This window comes from Panthera tigris, chromosome D4 (assembly GCF_018350195.1).
Source record: "Panthera tigris isolate Pti1 chromosome D4, P.tigris_Pti1_mat1.1, whole genome shotgun sequence".
Classification (NCBI taxonomy): Eukaryota; Metazoa; Chordata; class Mammalia; order Carnivora; family Felidae; genus Panthera; species Panthera tigris.
This window is the reverse complement of record NC_056672.1, coordinates 503,223-520,539: the sequence shown is the minus strand read 5'-3', so window position 1 is coordinate 520,539 and position 17,317 is coordinate 503,223. Positions and strand designations below refer to the sequence as shown.

The following is a 17,317-nucleotide window of genomic DNA, read 5'->3' as shown; positions in this document are numbered from 1 at the left end:
CTTAGGCCTGAGGGTTTTGAAACAAATCCTCAGCATCGTGGTCTTCATCCGTACACATCTGTGACTGATCAGAACTTTCATTTTTAATATACTACCATGCCACTGTTGCACCCAGTAAAGTTAATGCTTCCTGAATATCACAAAATTGAATATGACGGAAGCATTCTTAATAATACTCTTTACTAGGTTTTAAGAACTAGTCAGATTTTAGTTACTCATAATAGTTTTCAAGTCAATTAGTATTACTTCTTCACTGATAATAAATTTTAAAAAAAACTTGGTTTTAAAATGTGCTTTAGTTTTTCCTTTAAAATTGTATTTGTCACATACTGGGTATGTTTGGATTTTTATTTTTTAGGTTCCACGTAGGAGTGAATTCATATGTTGTCTTTTTCTGTCTGATTTATTTCACTTAGCATAATACCCTCTGAGTCCATCCATGTTGTCAGGAATGGCAAGATCCCATTCTTTTTTATGGCTTAAAAATACTCCATTGTATATTTACTACATATTCTTTGCCCATTCATCTGTTGGACACTTGGGTTGTTTCCATATCATTGCTTTGTAAATAATGCTGCAGTAAACATAGGGATGCATATATATTTTTGAATTACTATTTTCTTCAGGTAAATAGCCAGGACTGGATTTCCTAGACCATATGATATTTCTATTTTTAATCTTTTGAGGAACCTCCATTCTGTTTTTCCCAACACCATTTATTAAAGAGACTGTCTTTTCCCCATTGTATATTCTTGCTTCCTTTGTCATAGATTAATAGACCATATAAACATGGCTTTATTTCTGGGCCCTCTGTTCTTTTCTGTTGATCTATGTGTCCATTTTTGTGCCAGTGCCATACTGCTTTGATCATGACAGCGTTGCAGTGTGCCTTGACATCTGGGAGTGCAGCACCTCTAGCTTTACTCTTTCTCAAGGTTCCTTTGACCATTTGGAATCTTTTGTGGTTCAAGCAAATTTCAGTAGTATTTGTTCTAGTTCTGTGAAAAATGCTATTGGTGTTTTGATAGGGATTACATGTGTCCTGTAGATTGCTTTGAGTACTATAGTCATTTTAACAATATTTGTTCTTTCAGTCCATGAGCATAGAATTTCTTTCCATTTGTTTGTGTCATTTTCAATTTCTTTTATCAATGTTTTATATTTTCAGAGTACAGAGAGGTTTTTCACCTCCTTGGTTAAGTTTATTCCTAGGTATTTTATTATTTTAGTGTAATTGTAAATGGAATCATTTTCTTAATTTATCTTTTCTGCTGCTTCATTATTAGTGTATACAAACACATCAGATTTCTGTGTATTAATTTTGCATCCTGCAACTTTACTGAGTTCATTTATTCTAATAGTTTTTTGGTGGAGTCTTTAGAGTTTTTTGTATATGGTCATCATGTCATCTGCTAAGTGGCAGTTGAACTTCTTTCTTACCAATATGGGTGTCTCTTTTTTTTTTTTTTTGTCTAATTGCTGTTGCTAGGACTTCTAGTACTGTGTTGATGAAAAATGGTGAGAGTGGACATCCTTGTTCCTCATCTTGAAGGAAAAGCTGTCAGTTTTTCACCATCTAGTATGATACTAGCTGTGGGTTTTCCATAGATGGCCACTATTAAGTTCCCTCTAAACCCACTTTGTTGAGGGTTTTTTACATGAATGGATGTTGAATTTTGTCAAGTGCTTCTTCTGCATCTTTTGAGATGATCATATGGTTTTTACCCTTCATTTTGTTAATGTGGTATATCACATTGATTTATTTGTGGATATTGAACCACCCTTGCATCCCCAGAGTTAATCCCACCTGATCGTGGTGAATGATTCTTTTACTATAGTGTTGAGTGCAGTTTGTGAATGTTGAGTATTTGTGCAAGTATGTTCACCAGGGGTACATGTGTGTCCTCTTCCTTCTCACTTAGTGGATGCTCTGCTGTATATAGGGGTCTGTGAAGTAATGGCTGGAAAGATGATGTAGTCCCTGTCCAACTGTAAAGGGGTATCTGAATGGTCCTGAATTAACTTCAGGTGAGAGGATAATTAAAGTCAATTAAGTCGTATGTCAGAAGACAGAGCATTCTCTTGTGAATCAGTCACTTCCCACGCTCCTGTCTCGAACACACTTAACCTGTTTCATTCTCCCCAGGATGACTATCGGGTCTGTATGGACTTCAGCATCATTCAGAAAGACTCTCCTCCTATTTGCCCTGTGGATGCTTCAGGCTGTTTCACAGCAGAAGTGACAGATTTCACAGGACAGTATGTGAAGGTCTGTGTCTGTAGAACAGAGAAAGGTGTGGATTTCATCATATTTCTTTGTTTAATCAGCTTCTTATTAAGTAGCTTCATATCTGGATTTTTTTCTTTTCCAGGAAATTGGGTTTTTTTTATTTGGTTTGGTTTCAGCACATAAAACCATAAAGATAGGTATTATCGGCCACATTGTAAGCGTCTAGTATCTTGAGAGGAAGTATGTTATAGTTTCAAAGGCAGGAAACTAGGCTCTGATTGGTAACTCCCAAAGCAGCTTTGTGGCCTCGGGGCAGCCATTGCTGGTGGAAGACTTCACTATCTTATGTGGTGTAGAAGTGCTTAATAAGTACCTAAAGGTAGACTGTGCCCAAAATGTGGGCTGGGTATTTTTATAATACATGTGTCATTTTTGCCTTTTATTCATAGTAAACATATCAAAATATCAGATTGTAGTAATGTACATAATTATATTGTGTTACCAAGTATTGTAGGATATTTTAATGACTGTGCATTTATTTTTCTAACAGGATGCTGACAAAAACATCATCAGGACCCTGAAGGAAGAAGGCCGACTTCTTGTTGCTAGCACCTTCACTCACAGCTACCCTTTCTGCTGGAGGTGAGAAAAAGGAAAGACTTATAGCTCAAGCTTCTAGTCTGTGGGGACATGTAGTGTGTGCACCCGCTTTTGTCAATCTGGGGTTCCCCTCATTTGTGTCCTTTAGGGTTCATGTTTGGAAACTGCCCTCTTGAATTCCATGAATATGTGTAGTTATTGTTTTCCTCAGCAGTTGTCTGAGAAGTATCAGGGTAGACAAATATTTGGTGTCAGGGCCACATTTCTTTAAGTGAGACTGATCTCTACCATTTCCTGGTGGAATTTAGTGAGAGATATAACATGATACAAGTTTGAATACAAGATCATACTATGAAGAGGTGGGTGAAAATGGAATGTTTGGAGACATCAAGTTCTGTTCCCACATTTCCTTTTTGCTGAAGTTGACATCATTTCTTAGATAGCTATCACACACCAGCAGAACTATATTTTCCTTCTTGTTCAATTTTGTTTTTAAATGTCTATTTTTGAGAGAGAGAGAGAGAGAGAGAGAGAGACAGCATGATCAAGAGAGGGGCAGAGAAGGAGGGAGACACAGAATCCAAAATAGGCTCCAGGCCCTGAGTTGATAGCACAGAGCCCAACGTGGGGCTTGAATTCTCGTGAACCGCGAGATCACAACCTATGTCAAAGTAGGATGCTTAACCGACTGAGCCACCCAGGCACCCCTTCGTGTTCTTTTTTTTTTTTTTTTAATGTTTATTTAAGAGAGTGTGAGTGGGGGAGGGTCAGAGAGAGAGAGAGGGCGAGAATCACAAGCAGGCTCTGTGGTGACATAGGGCTTGAACTTAGGAACCATGAGATCATGACCTGACCTGAAATCAAGAGTTGGACACTTAACCGACTGAGTCACCCAGCCGCCCCTATTTTTCTTTTTAATCTTTTATTAACTTTTGCCTTCTTGGTGTTGTGGAGATGACCGGTACCAAGGACATAGGCATTAGTATTTGCAATAAAAACAAGTATTAGCAGAAGGCCAAATAGGTGGTGGTGACGTCAGTAAGAAACTAAAAGTTGGCCTTACCCTGGGTGCCTGCACACCTCAGTCTGACCAGCACATCCTGCATTGTTGCTTCCCCAGGTCAGACACCCCCCTCATTTACAAAGCGGTGCCTAGCTGGTTCGTACGGGTGGAGCACATGGTGGACCAGCTGTTGAAGAACAATGACCTGTGTTACTGGTGAGCAGTGAGATGTGTGTCTTCACAATGTCCTGTGTCATTGGTTGGGGAGCATTGGCTTATCATTGTCCCCAAATATAGTAGTTCTAAGGGTCATCTTTTATTAAACACTGTAATAGTAGCTATTTTTTATTCTATATTTTCAACACCGTGAAATAATCTAAATAATATTATATAAGAGAAGTAGCATCCTTTCTGTGATAAGGCATATGGAGGGAGCATTTTTCTTTTCTGTGAGCCTTAAATAACAGTCATTTTAAGGATATGTGTTTATATTTTAATGTACCTACAGAAGCCATTTGTGCTTACTGCTCTGACACACGCTGAGCTCCTAGACCATGCTCTCATCTGTTTATTGCAGGGTCCCAGAGTTTGTGCGAGAAAAGCGATTTGGAAATTGGCTAAAAGATGCACGTGACTGGGCAATTTCCAGAAACAGATACTGGGGCACCCCTATCCCCCTGTGGGTCAGTGATGACTTCGAGGAGGTGAGGCCATGCGTTCTGTTGATTTTTGCTAAAGCACCTCATTTGTGTGTCTGATACTATTTCTTTTCTCTTTGCTCCTTTCTTATTTCATCTGTTTCTCTTTATTCTTCCTAGAATTATATAAATAAGAATTTGGGGGGAGGGACAGTTAACTTAATTTTACTTCTGTTAAATATTTTTAAATTGTATTTATCACTCTGTGTTGCTCACCCCCTTTTCTCTCCTTGTGAGTAACTGATAATCGGAATGGAGACTCCACACCTGCACTGTGCCATAGCATGTGAATCTACCCTTACGTAGCAGTGTGAAGGGAAGGCTTAAAAAACATTACCAGGGATGCCTGGGTAGCCCAGCCAGTTAAGCATCCAACTGTCGGTTTCCGCTCAGGTCATGATCTCACGGTTTCATGAGTTCAAGACCCACGTCACACTCTGCGCTGACAGTGCAGAGCCTGCTTGGGATTCTCTCTCTCCCACTATCTGCCCCTCTCCTGCTCACACCATCTCTGTCTCTCTCAAAATAAATAAAGTTTTAAAAATTTAAAAATTACCAAAGCATTGCCAACCTTATGTTTTATAAAGCCAAGTGATTATGTGTGTAAATACGCATACATGTCTATAGATATACCCCCATGGCGGCCTTTGGCATGAAGACTACAAGACATGAAAAAACAGCAGTTAGGTAGCCAAGTCTGAGGGCTAAGGAAAGGGCTGTGTGTGCGTGCTCCCTAGGAGCAGACACCCCCAGTGAGACCCGCAGCAGTTCCTGCTTGGGCGGCCCAGCTGGAGGCAATCCTGAGTGAGGTGTTGTGATCTTATTAGTTTGATCCGGTCCATGCACAATAATTTACTTCTAGCTTTGACTTGGAAAGATTCCAGATTAAAGAGCCAAATTCAAGTGCTGAGAAGAAACTAAGATGCCTCAGAATAATAGTCGAGGCATTTCATTTATGCTGGTTGCTAGTAAACCCTCAAAAGTACGTGTTGAGTGGATGCTGTTAGGTCCTCTCCATGTAGGGACTCCTGATATAGTGGAGCCCTCTCATTTCCTCAGTGACCTGCAGCCTTTGATGACGTAAGCCACGTTACTGACAGCCATCCTGAAAGTCAGAGATTTCCAAAACTAAGTGTGAATGCTGCATAAAGTAAAGCTGTGTGGTCTTTGGCTCTGAGATTCTTCTGCCTTTTGACTTTGCTTTGACAGGTAGTATGCATTGGATCAATGGCAGAGCTTGAAGAACTGTCAGGAGCGAAGGTCTCTGATCTCCACAGAGAGAGGTCAGTCTCTGAACGTCCGCTTTTCTTTGTTCCGTCATTTAGAGAGCACCCGGCTAGGTGCTGGGGAGGCGTCTGTAGAACAGATCTCAGAGCTACGTGTCGGAATCAAGTACTGGTTTGCTGAGTTACTCTGTTGGTGACTCAGGTCATGTTCACGAAGGGTGGCCTCTGTCCTGGAGTTGGATGTCTGGTGACTATGGTATGAACCCCCAGATTGAGCATCACAGTGCCCTCTGACAGCCTGTGATGACTACCACTGTTTCTGTTTGCAGATGAAAGCTTGATAGGTATCGTGTTTCCTCTTGGTAATTAGACTGCAAGTTGTTTTGTAGTTAAAACTAATAGAAGTGGCTTTGCTTTGTTTCTTAGCATTGACCATCTGACCATTCCTTCCCGTTGTGGGAAGGGGGTGTTGCGTCGTATCTCTGAGGTGTTTGACTGTTGGTTCGAGAGCGGCAGCATGCCCTATGCTCAAGTTCATTATCCATTTGAAAACAAGAGGGAGTTTGATGATGCATTTCCTGCAGACTTCATTGCCGAAGGCATTGACCAAACCAGAGGATGGTATGTTCTTTGTTCTTTCAAGAATTTTACTGATTTGATTTTATTGGATTTCAAGGTATTTAACTGAGCACCTAACATCGATTAGCTGGGTGCTGGAGGGATTGTGTCAAACAAGACAGGCTCTGTTCTTGCCCTCTGCCCCTCACCACCCAACATATTATTACAATGTCTTTTGAGGGACTCCTGGATGGCTAAGTCAGTTAAGTGTCTGACTTTGACTCAGGTCATGATCTTGTGGTTTGTGAGTTCAAGCCTCACATCAGGCTCTCTGCTATCTACACAAAGCCTTCTTTAGATCTGTCTCCTTGTCTCTGCCCTCATATGCTCTCGTGATCTCTCTCTCTCTCTCTGTTTGAAAAATAAACATAAAAATAAGTAAATAATAAAGTTTCTTTTGTGTAGAGATCTCTCACTGCAGTAAAGCTGTTTTAGAGTTTGAATTACTTCATTGACATTTTGGAATAGATTTGTTATACTTGAAGATTAAGTGATATAAAACAAAATGTATGTCCTTATCTTATTCATTTTAAACAAGCTACTCAAATGTTTAATGAGTACTTACATGTAAGATAATGATTTGGGTGCTACAGATTTAAAGAATACTTGGAAGAGTACTCAGATGTTAAAGCTAGCTTCATAAAATCAACATTCTAAAAAATCCAGACTTGGGGGGAAAAAAGCAAGGAGGGGAAGGCTTTTGGCATTGTTTTTATCTGGTGCCTGTTTAAAGCAGTACCCTTGTCTTGTGGGTTAGAAAAAGGTGAGTTCCCTTCTCGTGGATGAGAAATTTGGCTGGCCCAGGTTCTCATTCCACTTTGATTAGTAATGTTTTTACAGCAGTGTTTCAGGAACATTAGTGTCATTTTCTACTTTTACATCTTGCAATAGACATCACAAATTGAATTCCAGTCTTAATGTTCCAGAAAGTGCCATTTTCAGCCTCCAATCCATTTATCTTTAGGAACAGGTCCAAAGCCCTTCTTAGGGAAGGCCAGATGCCTCACCAGCAGGTTATGTCCCTGGGGGGGTGGCGATGTCTGCCAGCCCTTGACAGTCCTGTGGGTCTCTCAGTGCACGTCTCTCCCCGCCTGCCTCAGGCTCAGGCTGCCTGTCCTGGCAGCCAGGACCTCTTGACCCACCTTCAGAGGAAGGCTGTCTGGTCCACCCTCAACCGTCCATGTCCTGTCATGTCTTGGGGTGCAAAACCAGGCTGGAAGTGACACTGGAGCATCACTCACTAGGGTGGCTGCAGGGATGTGGTGGAGTTTAGGGAACAAGCGAGCTAGCAAGGCAGCAGTGTGCGTGGCATCTGGCAGAGCAAAGATGTCATCTGCATTCCTAGTCTCTGCTGTCTGACTTTTGGGGGAGAGTGTCTTCTGCATCTTCTGTCCTCAGACTGTCTCACGTGACATTATGCTAAGGCCACACACACCTGGATTTTCAGCCTGGCATGTCTAGGGGTCCCGAGAGGCTGCCAGCTGGCCCCTGAGGAGGGCGGCAGTTCTGTCCTCAGCTGCTGGGGTACTTTATTAGCTTTCAGTCACATTTTCTGTTTTCTGACCTGATTTGTGTGCAGTGGGGTCCTGTGTGGTTTTTCAGCACACCCCCAAATGTTTCCAGTGTCACCAGCCAAGAACCTTTGTCATAAACAATTAATAAGGGTAACTGATCCAAAATAGAAATTTAGTACTATAAATAAACATAGTCTTTTTTCCTTTGCTCAGATTCCTTTTCTGTTGTTGCTGATCTGTTTATGGGTTTTTTCCAGGTTTTACACCCTGCTGGTGCTGGCCACGGCTCTCTTCGGACAGCCGCCTTTCAGGAACGTGATTGTGAACGGGCTCGTCCTGGCCAGGCAGGTGCTTGTCCCTGGCCCTTTGCTCTAGCAGCCATGGTCCGGGCGGGTCTAGCCATTTCTTGTTGCTGCTCTTCCCTTCTCTTCCCTTACCTTCCCTCCCCTCCTGCCCACTTCTCTCCAAGTGTCAGTCCCTCCCAGGGAGAAGGGCAGACTGGAGAGTGAGGCCTGAGGGGGGTGGGGGCATGCATCCTGTGATAAAGTACATTCACTGTTGGTACTTATTTAATCTGTACCCTGGTCCTTTAATAAAGATTTTTTTTGTCTTTTTAACATGAGGGAACTATGGGTTCTAGAGATTTTCGAAGTCATAGAGGATTCTTATTTTTTCTTCTATTACCCGTAGTCATTAAAAGTCAAGCGCAAATTACTAAAAATAAGAAGTAAACATTTACATAGATACCTTGCCTTGTGTTTTCCGAGGCAAGACATTGTGCAGGCCCTGCTGTGAGTGTTTCGTTTTCTCTCATCAGAGCCCCAGAACTGACGTGGGTCCTTTTCTTATCCCATTTGGACATTTGAGGAGTTTGAGATACAGAATAAGCAACTCGTTCAAAGTAACACAGCCAACGATGATAAAGTCACCTTGTGCACACAGCGAGTCTGGCTCTACTGTCTGTGCATCTTTGGAGTTTTTTTAATTGAAAACATTATCGAATCGTAGATTTGCGTACAGTTGTGCAGCAGTAACAGAGAGCCCTGGTGTGCTTTGCCAGGTCACACTTTTCAGACCCAGCGTCATCACCGCCCCATCCTGTTCAGCCCTGTCTCACATGTACCCATTTGCTTGTGTGCTTAGTTGCACACAGTTACCACACATGTAGGTAGGTCCCTGTGCCCACCAGCACGGTCAAGGTACTAGACTGTTTTGGCATCCCAGGACTCCCCCGGCCCCCCACCTTTGCCCCTGGCCCCCCAGCAACCACTAGTCTGCTCCTCATCTCTGATTCCATCACTTCAAGTTCTGTTATGTGAATGGAATCCTACCCTCTATGACTTAGGGCCTGGCTTTGCCATTCAGTGAAATGCCCTGGAGATTCCTCGGGAGAGTTGTGTCCTCGGTGGAGCAGTGCTCCGGGTGCGGTTGACAGCAGCTTGACCATAGCCTGCCGGAGGACACCGGGTTGTCCCCAGTGGTTGCTGACTATGAACTGCTGTTACAGGCTTTTGCACCAATTCAGGTTTTCATTTCTCTGGGATAAATGCTGAGCCTGTGTTTTGAACTTCTCCACTGACTCACCACTGTGTTCGTAAAGACTACCTATTGTGCCATTATGCCACTTACATTTATGTATTCCAGTGTGCAAGTGACCTATAACCATATGTAAAGGGTAAACCGCGACAGTGACGCATTTGATTGGCATCTCCTTTTTGTTTTTTCAAGTGATGGCCAAAAAATGAGCAAGCGAAAAAAGAATTATCCGGATCCACTTTCAATCATCCATAAATATGGTGCTGACGCCCTCAGGTACAAGCCACTGCCCTGTCCTGTGTATAATGTCGTTTTATGTAAGCTCCCTTTATTGATCGTGGTTCTTAATTTGGTTTATAATTAGCTTTTGCAAAGTGTGTGTGGTAACGTGGTCAGTTACGTTGGTGTGGTGTTGGCTCCAAACCCACAAGGTGGTTTTCTAAATAACAGGAGTGTGTGCAAACCCAGAGGAATTGTGGGGAACTGGGCCTGTGTTGCTCTCGGGCTGGCTGCTGGGCTTTCTGCCTCCCTCCCTCCCCTGACTCCCATCTCCTTGGCCATTTAGTCCTTTTTTACACTTGCTCCTCAGAAGGGCCATCTGTGGTATATTTATGCTAGAGCACATAAAAACTAATATCGAAAGGCTTGTAGAGAAATGTGAGCCACCACTTGAAATAGGAGTCCTAGTCATGGACATGAAGTGTTTGGGTGGCAGGGGAACCACAGACGTCTCGTCCCGCCTCCTCCTGCCACAGACACGGAGACACATCCAGGGGCTGTGCCCAAGCACGTTGGCAGTTGCTGTGTGGCCCAGGGGCAGTGAATGGGGTGTCCTCCCCCACCCCCCGGTTATCTGTTAGACTTCCCGTTGGGCCTGCTGACAACCTGAGAACCACATCAGTCATTAAAGTGAGGACTGTCCCATCTGGTGTTTAGCAGCACCCCTGGCCTCTGTCCTCTGGAGCCCTCTGCTCCTTCTGTGAATCCCTGCAGGTGCCCCTGGGTTGGCCGAGTGCCACATCCTGGTAGGGGTTACGTCTCCCCTTCGTTATTCACTAGTTTTCCTACACAGAGTAAGAGCTTTGTCACTTTTAAATTGACCATTAGAAGAGTATTGGTGATTCTCCCCCTTTATGTAAAAATGCTAATTTTCTTGTTTGTCTTGTCAACATGCCCAATAATAATACTTGTTTTAATTTCTATGTTCTTTTTCTGTGTGATTTTTCTCCTCATCCAGATTGTATCTGATCAACTCCCCTGTGGTGAGAGCAGAAAACCTCCGCTTTAAGGAGGAGGGTGTGCGTGATGTCTTGAAGGACGTGCTGCTCCCATGGTACAACGCCTATCGCTTCTTCATCCAGAACGTGCTGAGGCTGCAGAAGGTGTGAGCTTGGGTTTGTGTAGGAAAGAGCTCCATGGACAACACCACAGAGAGGTCCCTGTGGATGGGGCTCAGAGCTGTTGGGGGGCCACCAGTGAAAGTGCACAGAGTCTGGGGTCTGCACTGGGTGGGCTCCAGCTGGCCTCTGCGGCATGCTGGGCCCCTGCAGAGGAGTCCCCTTGGAGGTTTATTGATCCCCCACTTGCCCTCCCTCCTGGACCCCAGGCTGACAGGTGGGGTGGAGGTGAGTCGGCCGCCTGCAGTGAGGAACCGCTGAGGAGAGGCTGCTACACACGGTGCTCAGTGGTGCATCCAGGTCCAGGCTCTGAAAGTGAGAGACGTCCCACTGGGTTGTTAGGAGGGAAAACCAGGATTGTGGTGTGTGTGGAAGTGCCTTGGGGAGGTTCTCTGCCCCGTCTGAGAAGCCACCTCCCCTGAGGCTCCATTGCACGGGGGTGCCTGTCTGTGCTCTCAGGGCTCCGTTTGGAGTCAGACCCCGATACCACGCATCTTCTATGTCCAGCGCCTTACTGTGTACAATACCATTGACTAATCACGCAACATTAATCCTTTCCGGAAATTGGTTGGAGGCCACACTCTGGTGGGCTGGCTGTTCACCGTTGGCTGCCTCTGGCTCATCTCCTGACGTGGCCTCTCCCTGTGAGTCATGGAGGGTAGGCAGGTCCCTGCAGGCCTCTAGCTGTTGCGGGACTCGGGAGCACCATGGGGCTCTCCTGGGCTTGGCAGCCGGGCACGAGCTCCACCATCAGGCCCTCAGATCAGGGCCACCATTAGCATGGCCATTGCTCTGCCAGCCTGGGGTTGCTACAGTGTGGAGGGCATGGATGAAATGGGCCTACAGCTTGAGGAGGGTTTTGCAAGGGAAAAGGAGGGGCGAGTCAAAGCATTCAGTACAGTGGACAGTAAAGCAGAGACATAAATTTCTACTGTACGTGTTCGGTTTATACACCTTCATCCAGTCCTGGCTAGCTGTACTAGCTTTTGCTATGCAGCTTTAAGTAACTAAATCCTACACTTACAAGACTTTGGAATATTTTTTAATTCATAAACTTTTTGGTGCGAAGGGATATTTTTCCTCTAGATTTTCTTTACTTCACTCAAAAATGTAATTCATTGAGGACGTAATATCCCAAGTGTAGAGCTTATTTGGAAAATATTGCGACAGAAATTTAAATTGCCCATTGGGTTCTGGGGTTTTGTGGATTGTTGTGAGCTACTTTCAGGTGGAGTGATTCAAAGCATTCATTTCTGTGTGGTAATTTCCCCTAAGCACACAGAACGTTTCAGTGACTGTCACTCCCCAGGAGGAAGAAATGGAGTTCCTGTACAATGAGAACACGGTTAAAGAAAGTGCCAACGTGACAGACCGCTGGGTCCTATCCTGCATGCAGTCGCTGGTTGGGTTCTTTGAGACCGAAATGGCAGGTAAGACTCTAGGGCCGGATATAAGGGCTCTTTTCTTTCTGATTGCCCTTTTGATGCTTAACTGTGTTTCTCTATAAATATAGAGAAAGTTTTATAGGCAATTTGAGAGATACAGAACAGGAGACAAGTAATTGTTTCTTTTAATCTCTCAGGTATGGTTTTGTTAAGGCTTATTGTAGAAATGTGCTCAGCCTCACCCTGCCCGCCCCAGGTACCATTGCGGACCCGTGGCCTTCTGTGGCTTCAGTGGTTCAGAACCCACCCCCACCACCTTTTCCGGTGGTAGGTGCTGCCTAAAGTCCTCAAGCTGCAGTTTCTTTCTGTGGAAAGTGCGTAGAGGCGTCGTTATGAAGCTCAAACCAAGATCGTGTGCATAGAGTAGCCGGAAGATAGTAGATGTTCAGGTAGTATTTGTTAACACGCATTTTTACTTATTTTTAGTCTGCATTAATCATTAAATAAGTAGTCCCTGTTTGGTCTAGAAAAACTAGGAAATACAGAAAAATAATAATGAAGCAGATATTTCCCCATATTTCTGTTACCTAACGAATTGGGTCTTAGACACAGGTGGGGAGAGTAGCTTATGTTGGTTTCCTGGAGGTAGGGGACAGAATAGCTACAAGTCTGAGAGAGAAATTCCGGAAACTACTAAAGTAGGATACCTGACATGGGTCTGACAAAGTCGGTGGGCAGAGGAGGAGAGACGGCTCTGCTGCGCATGCCCTGGCAAGTTTAACCTGCCCCCCCAATGCCCTGCCGTTCGTGCAGGCATATGGCCTCCTTGGTGCCCCAGCACCTGGCACAGAAGGATTCCGCCCCATCCCTTGAGGCCTGCGCCCACCCACTGAACATGTATCATTAAGGATCAGGTGACTATCAAGCTGTTGGACAAATTGATGTAGGTGAAGATGGAAATGAATGTGTAAGGCAGAGCTCAGTGCACACCCCAGGACACCTGCTCGCAGCCATGTCCACCCGTCCCTCCCGACTGATAGGAAACAAGCCTGGGGACTGTCTTTGGGCAGCACCTGAGCTCGGGCCTGTCTCCTGGGAAGCACATATGGCTGAGCGCAGGAGATGAACAGCAGCCAACTCTTTACCTTCACCCCCTCACAGACAGGGTTCTGAGGACCAGAGGGTCTGCGGTTCCCGTCAGGGACCCCACAGCGCATGGTACTGCTGTGCTGTGATGGTTCTGTGTGCCCTCCAAGGGTTGGCACCTAGGCACAGGGAACTCTAGCCTCTGAGAAGGCGAGGGGTGTAGTGAACCCTAGAAATCACTGACTCCTCTTCCCTTCAGACTAGGCCTCCACTTGCCATGTCGCCTCTCCGGGAGTGAGTGGCCACTGGCACCTCAGCCCTGGTCTTTGTGAGCCGCGCTCTGCCCTTGGCAGCTTCTCATTGTGGTTACCAGTTTTTTATTTGGGGGTGGGGGAAGGGCAGAGACGGGGAGAGAGAGAATCCCAAGCCGGTTCCAGAGCCCCACACAGACCTTGAACTTACAAACCGCAAGATCATGACCTGAGCAGAAATCAAGAGTCAGATGCTTAACCGGCTGAGCCACCGAGGCGCCCCGTGGTTACCAGTTTAGACCAGAGGCCTCGTTAACATTTACTGAACACTTTCATTGATACAAGTTGTATTTACTTATAATTGTTGGTCTTATTCTTGCTTTTGGTGTGTATTTTTGTACAGTGGAGAGTATCCATTAAGGGGAGGTGAACAGGAAAATACTAACTATAGGCCCATGCCTCAAACATGGCTGGCTGAGCACCCTCACCATTCCATTTGCCCTTGGAATTCCTCGGGAGCTCTCCTATCTTTCTCCTTTTACCGCCTCCTCTGCGGTCTTTCCTGGACGTTTGTGGCCTCTAGGAAGCCTGTTCCACTGGGGATTTGGGCCAGGCATCCTCTGTAGGGGGCTGGCTCTGCACTGTAGGACGGTGAGCAGCTTCCCCGGGGCCCACCTGCCCAGCTGTGACCGCCAGAGTGTCTCCAGACCTCGGAGCAGAGCGTTCCTGGTGGGAAAGCACTGGCCTGGTGCTGTGCCTCAGCCCCTGACTAGAGCCCTCGGTGCATCTAGCACGACCTAGTGGACGCTCAGGGTAGCACAGTGCAAGGAAGTTGAGCTTTCGTGGTGCCGCCCCACACACAGCACCAGGGAAACAGGCCTCATGGAGCCGTGTGGTGTGCACCTGTGGCCTCCACCGCGGGTCTGGGGGCTCTGTTTCTCTCACTGACAGCGGGAGCTTGTCCTCAGCTCACACAGGGTGGTTCATGTGCCCCTGGACACCCTGACGGCCGTGTGGTGCATCCTTGGTGCATGCCATCAGGGCTGTCCCTTTGCTTCTTCCTGACCCCTTAGCAGTCGTGGCAGCCCGGGGGTGGCAGGGCAGCCAGCCCTGTCTTGTGTCTGGCCCTTGCCGTACCCCAGATGCTCACCTGTTCTTAACTGCCTGATCGCCTGCTTTCAGCTTACAGGCTCTATACTGTAGTGCCTCGCCTGGTCAAGTTCGTGGATGTCCTAACCAACTGGTACGTCCGGATGAACCGCAGAAGGTTGAAGGTGAGTGCACGCAGGCTGCTGCTCACAGATGGATATGAGGGCAGCAACAGTAGAGACACCTGGGCGTAGCCAGAAGAGAAAGGAATGTTTTCAGATGCTCTTGGTTTTTGAAGCTCTTTCTCTTTCTCCTTTTTACATTGCAAGTTAACTATATTTATCACCATTTGATGGATGGGAATCTGTAAGTTCTAAAAGTCACCACATATTTTCAAAACACAGCTAATGACACGTCATGTTGGACAGTCTCAGGGCCATATGAGACTAAGCTGAGCAGAATCTCTTAAAATACAGAAGAAATTCATACAGATACTTGCCAGTGTTTCTGGTATGGCTGTGATCCCAAGAGGGGCCCCTCCTTGGTTCTTCCTCTAGAAGGTCCATTATTTGTTGACAGGACTCTTCCCTGAGCCCGTGGGGGACTTGGCCTCGGTGATGCCTGCATCCTGTCCCAGGCTCTAAGGCCACACATAGACCATGAGGGCACCTGTGCCTCATCCCGTCAGTCTATCTTCAGGTGTGTGAATGATGAAGGCCTGTAACAGGACAGTAATTTCATTTTTGTTCAATAGACCACATACCTATACACACACATCTCGAGGGGCTTAAACTAAACTTTTCACCGTGGTTACTTCTGCATAACTTCATTATGGTTGACTTCTTTTTTTATAACCTTTGTGTTTTTCCTACAATGATAGTGTAATTATTTCTTAAATATACAGTGTGTATGTTTTTTAAAATACACAGTGTATACATTTTTTAAAAATGAGAATCTTACCTAAAATTACTTTAAGTTTTCTCTACATGTTTCCGTACGTGGCACCCGATGCCTGCAGGTCCTTCCGTCCACCTGGGCCTCTGAGGTGGAAAATAGCAGGGCCCATGCTGGCCTCCTGTCCCAGGCCCTCTGTCGTGTCCGCGTGCTCTGTGCTCTGCAGGTCGCCTCCCAGTCTGATGCGTGTTCCTTTCTTGTTGACTAGGGCGAAAACGGGGTGGAGGACTGTGTCATGGCCCTGGAGACCTTGTTCAGTGTTCTGCTGTCTCTGTGCAGACTTATGGTGAGATACTGGACCCAGTTCTGAAACGCCAGCCCCATTGCTGCTGTGTCCTCTGTCTGTGTCTAGTCTGTACCTATCCCCCCAGAAATAGGAATAGAAGCTTTAAAACAACTTGAATCTGTACTTCCTTTTCCAGAATCTTACTAGCTTGTCTGTGTCAGGAGGGGATAAGACACATTCACTTCCTGTTCACACTGGCAGCACATTTCAGGGAGAGTGCTGGCCTCCAGATAGAAAAGCCACTGCTCCCTGTGAGCACACACCCATCTTTACCTGGATTTCTATAAAAACATGATCCTATCAATTAAAATATTCAGTGATACACAAGTGAAAATTCCAGCTTAGGTTCCCAATATCCTATTACCACTTTTCTAGTGTGATGTTACAAGTCTTCTGTTCACTTTCTGAACATTCATGAACAGGAACCTGTCTAGTACCCGTGCCTGAAGTCCGACTCACTCACCGTCACCCTAGGGAACATGTCCCCAGTTTACAGATGAGGTTTCTGAGGTGTAGGGACATTCAGTCGTGTGCATATTAATGTGGCCAGGGCTCCTGTTTTATTGCACACCTTCCTCCGGGATGTTTCGGGGCCTCCGGCTACAACCCTGCTACTGTGCTGCACGGCATCCATCATGCCAAGTTCAGAAGGAGGCCGTTTCTTTCACACGGTGTGTTCAGTAATCTCATGCCCACTTCTGTGCATGTCCCTGTGTTGTTCTCTAAAGTGTGGAGCTGCTGTTTCCACTCTAACTGAAATCAGTTACTGATGACTGTGTGTCAGTGATGTGATATCCGATGTCCTCACGCAGGCCCCCTATACACCTTTTCTTACCGAATTGATGTACCAGAATCTAAAGCTGCTGATTGACCCCGGTTCTGTCCAGGACAAGGACACACTCAGCATCCACTACCTCATGCTGCCCCACGTTCGGTAAGAATCAAACACACGTAAGCCTCTCCTGGGTCCAGGAAGGCTCGCATGGCGGCCCTGCTCTGGCCCCTCCATGCCCTTTGCCCGCCTGCTAGCCCGCCCGCTCCTCAGGCTGCGGAGGGGCTGGAGGGATGTTCAGTGTGGAGGCTCCTGGGGCCGCCCCTTCCTCACTGTGCATGCCTGTCATTTGGGACTGTCTTCTCATGGGGTCCCTCTCACCCCCACCTCTGCCACCAGGGAGGAGCTGATTGACAAGAACACGGAGAGCGCGGTCTCTCGGATGCAGTCTGTGATTGAGCTTGGGCGAGTGATTCGAGACCGCAAAACCATTCCGATAAAGGTTTGACGCTTTGTTTGTATTTTACGTGCACAGGCCTAAATCATTATGCCTTTGGAGCATTTTCTTAGAGAGCTTCCAGCAATGGTGTTTTTTTTTTCTTTTCTGCAACAGGGGTGTGGATGATTTAGTGCCAGATGAGCCTGATCAGTCTGGAACTTGAGATTCAGATT

General features: G+C 46.0%; 1 protein-coding gene across 6 annotated transcripts in view; it reads left to right on the top strand.

Moving 5' to 3' along the window:
- The window catches only part of IARS1 (isoleucyl-tRNA synthetase 1), a 67,274-nt gene that overhangs the window by 28,179 nt on the left and 21,778 nt on the right, over positions 1-17,317 (top strand). For all 6 annotated transcript variants that reach the window (XM_042965267.1, XM_042965268.1, XM_042965269.1 and 3 more), the window contains 14 exons: positions 2,147-2,269; positions 2,781-2,872; positions 3,951-4,049; positions 4,411-4,537; positions 5,741-5,814; positions 6,184-6,378; positions 8,147-8,233; positions 9,618-9,701; positions 10,663-10,807; positions 12,132-12,252; positions 14,727-14,818; positions 15,796-15,873; positions 16,686-16,807; positions 17,045-17,147. In XM_042965267.1, the coding sequence (XP_042821201.1) occupies positions 2,147-2,269; positions 2,781-2,872; positions 3,951-4,049; positions 4,411-4,537; positions 5,741-5,814; positions 6,184-6,378; positions 8,147-8,233; positions 9,618-9,701; positions 10,663-10,807; positions 12,132-12,252; positions 14,727-14,818; positions 15,796-15,873; positions 16,686-16,807; positions 17,045-17,147 (1,542 nt within the window). The remainder of the gene's footprint in view (positions 1-2,146; positions 2,270-2,780; positions 2,873-3,950; positions 4,050-4,410; positions 4,538-5,740; positions 5,815-6,183; positions 6,379-8,146; positions 8,234-9,617; positions 9,702-10,662; positions 10,808-12,131; positions 12,253-14,726; positions 14,819-15,795; positions 15,874-16,685; positions 16,808-17,044; positions 17,148-17,317) is intronic.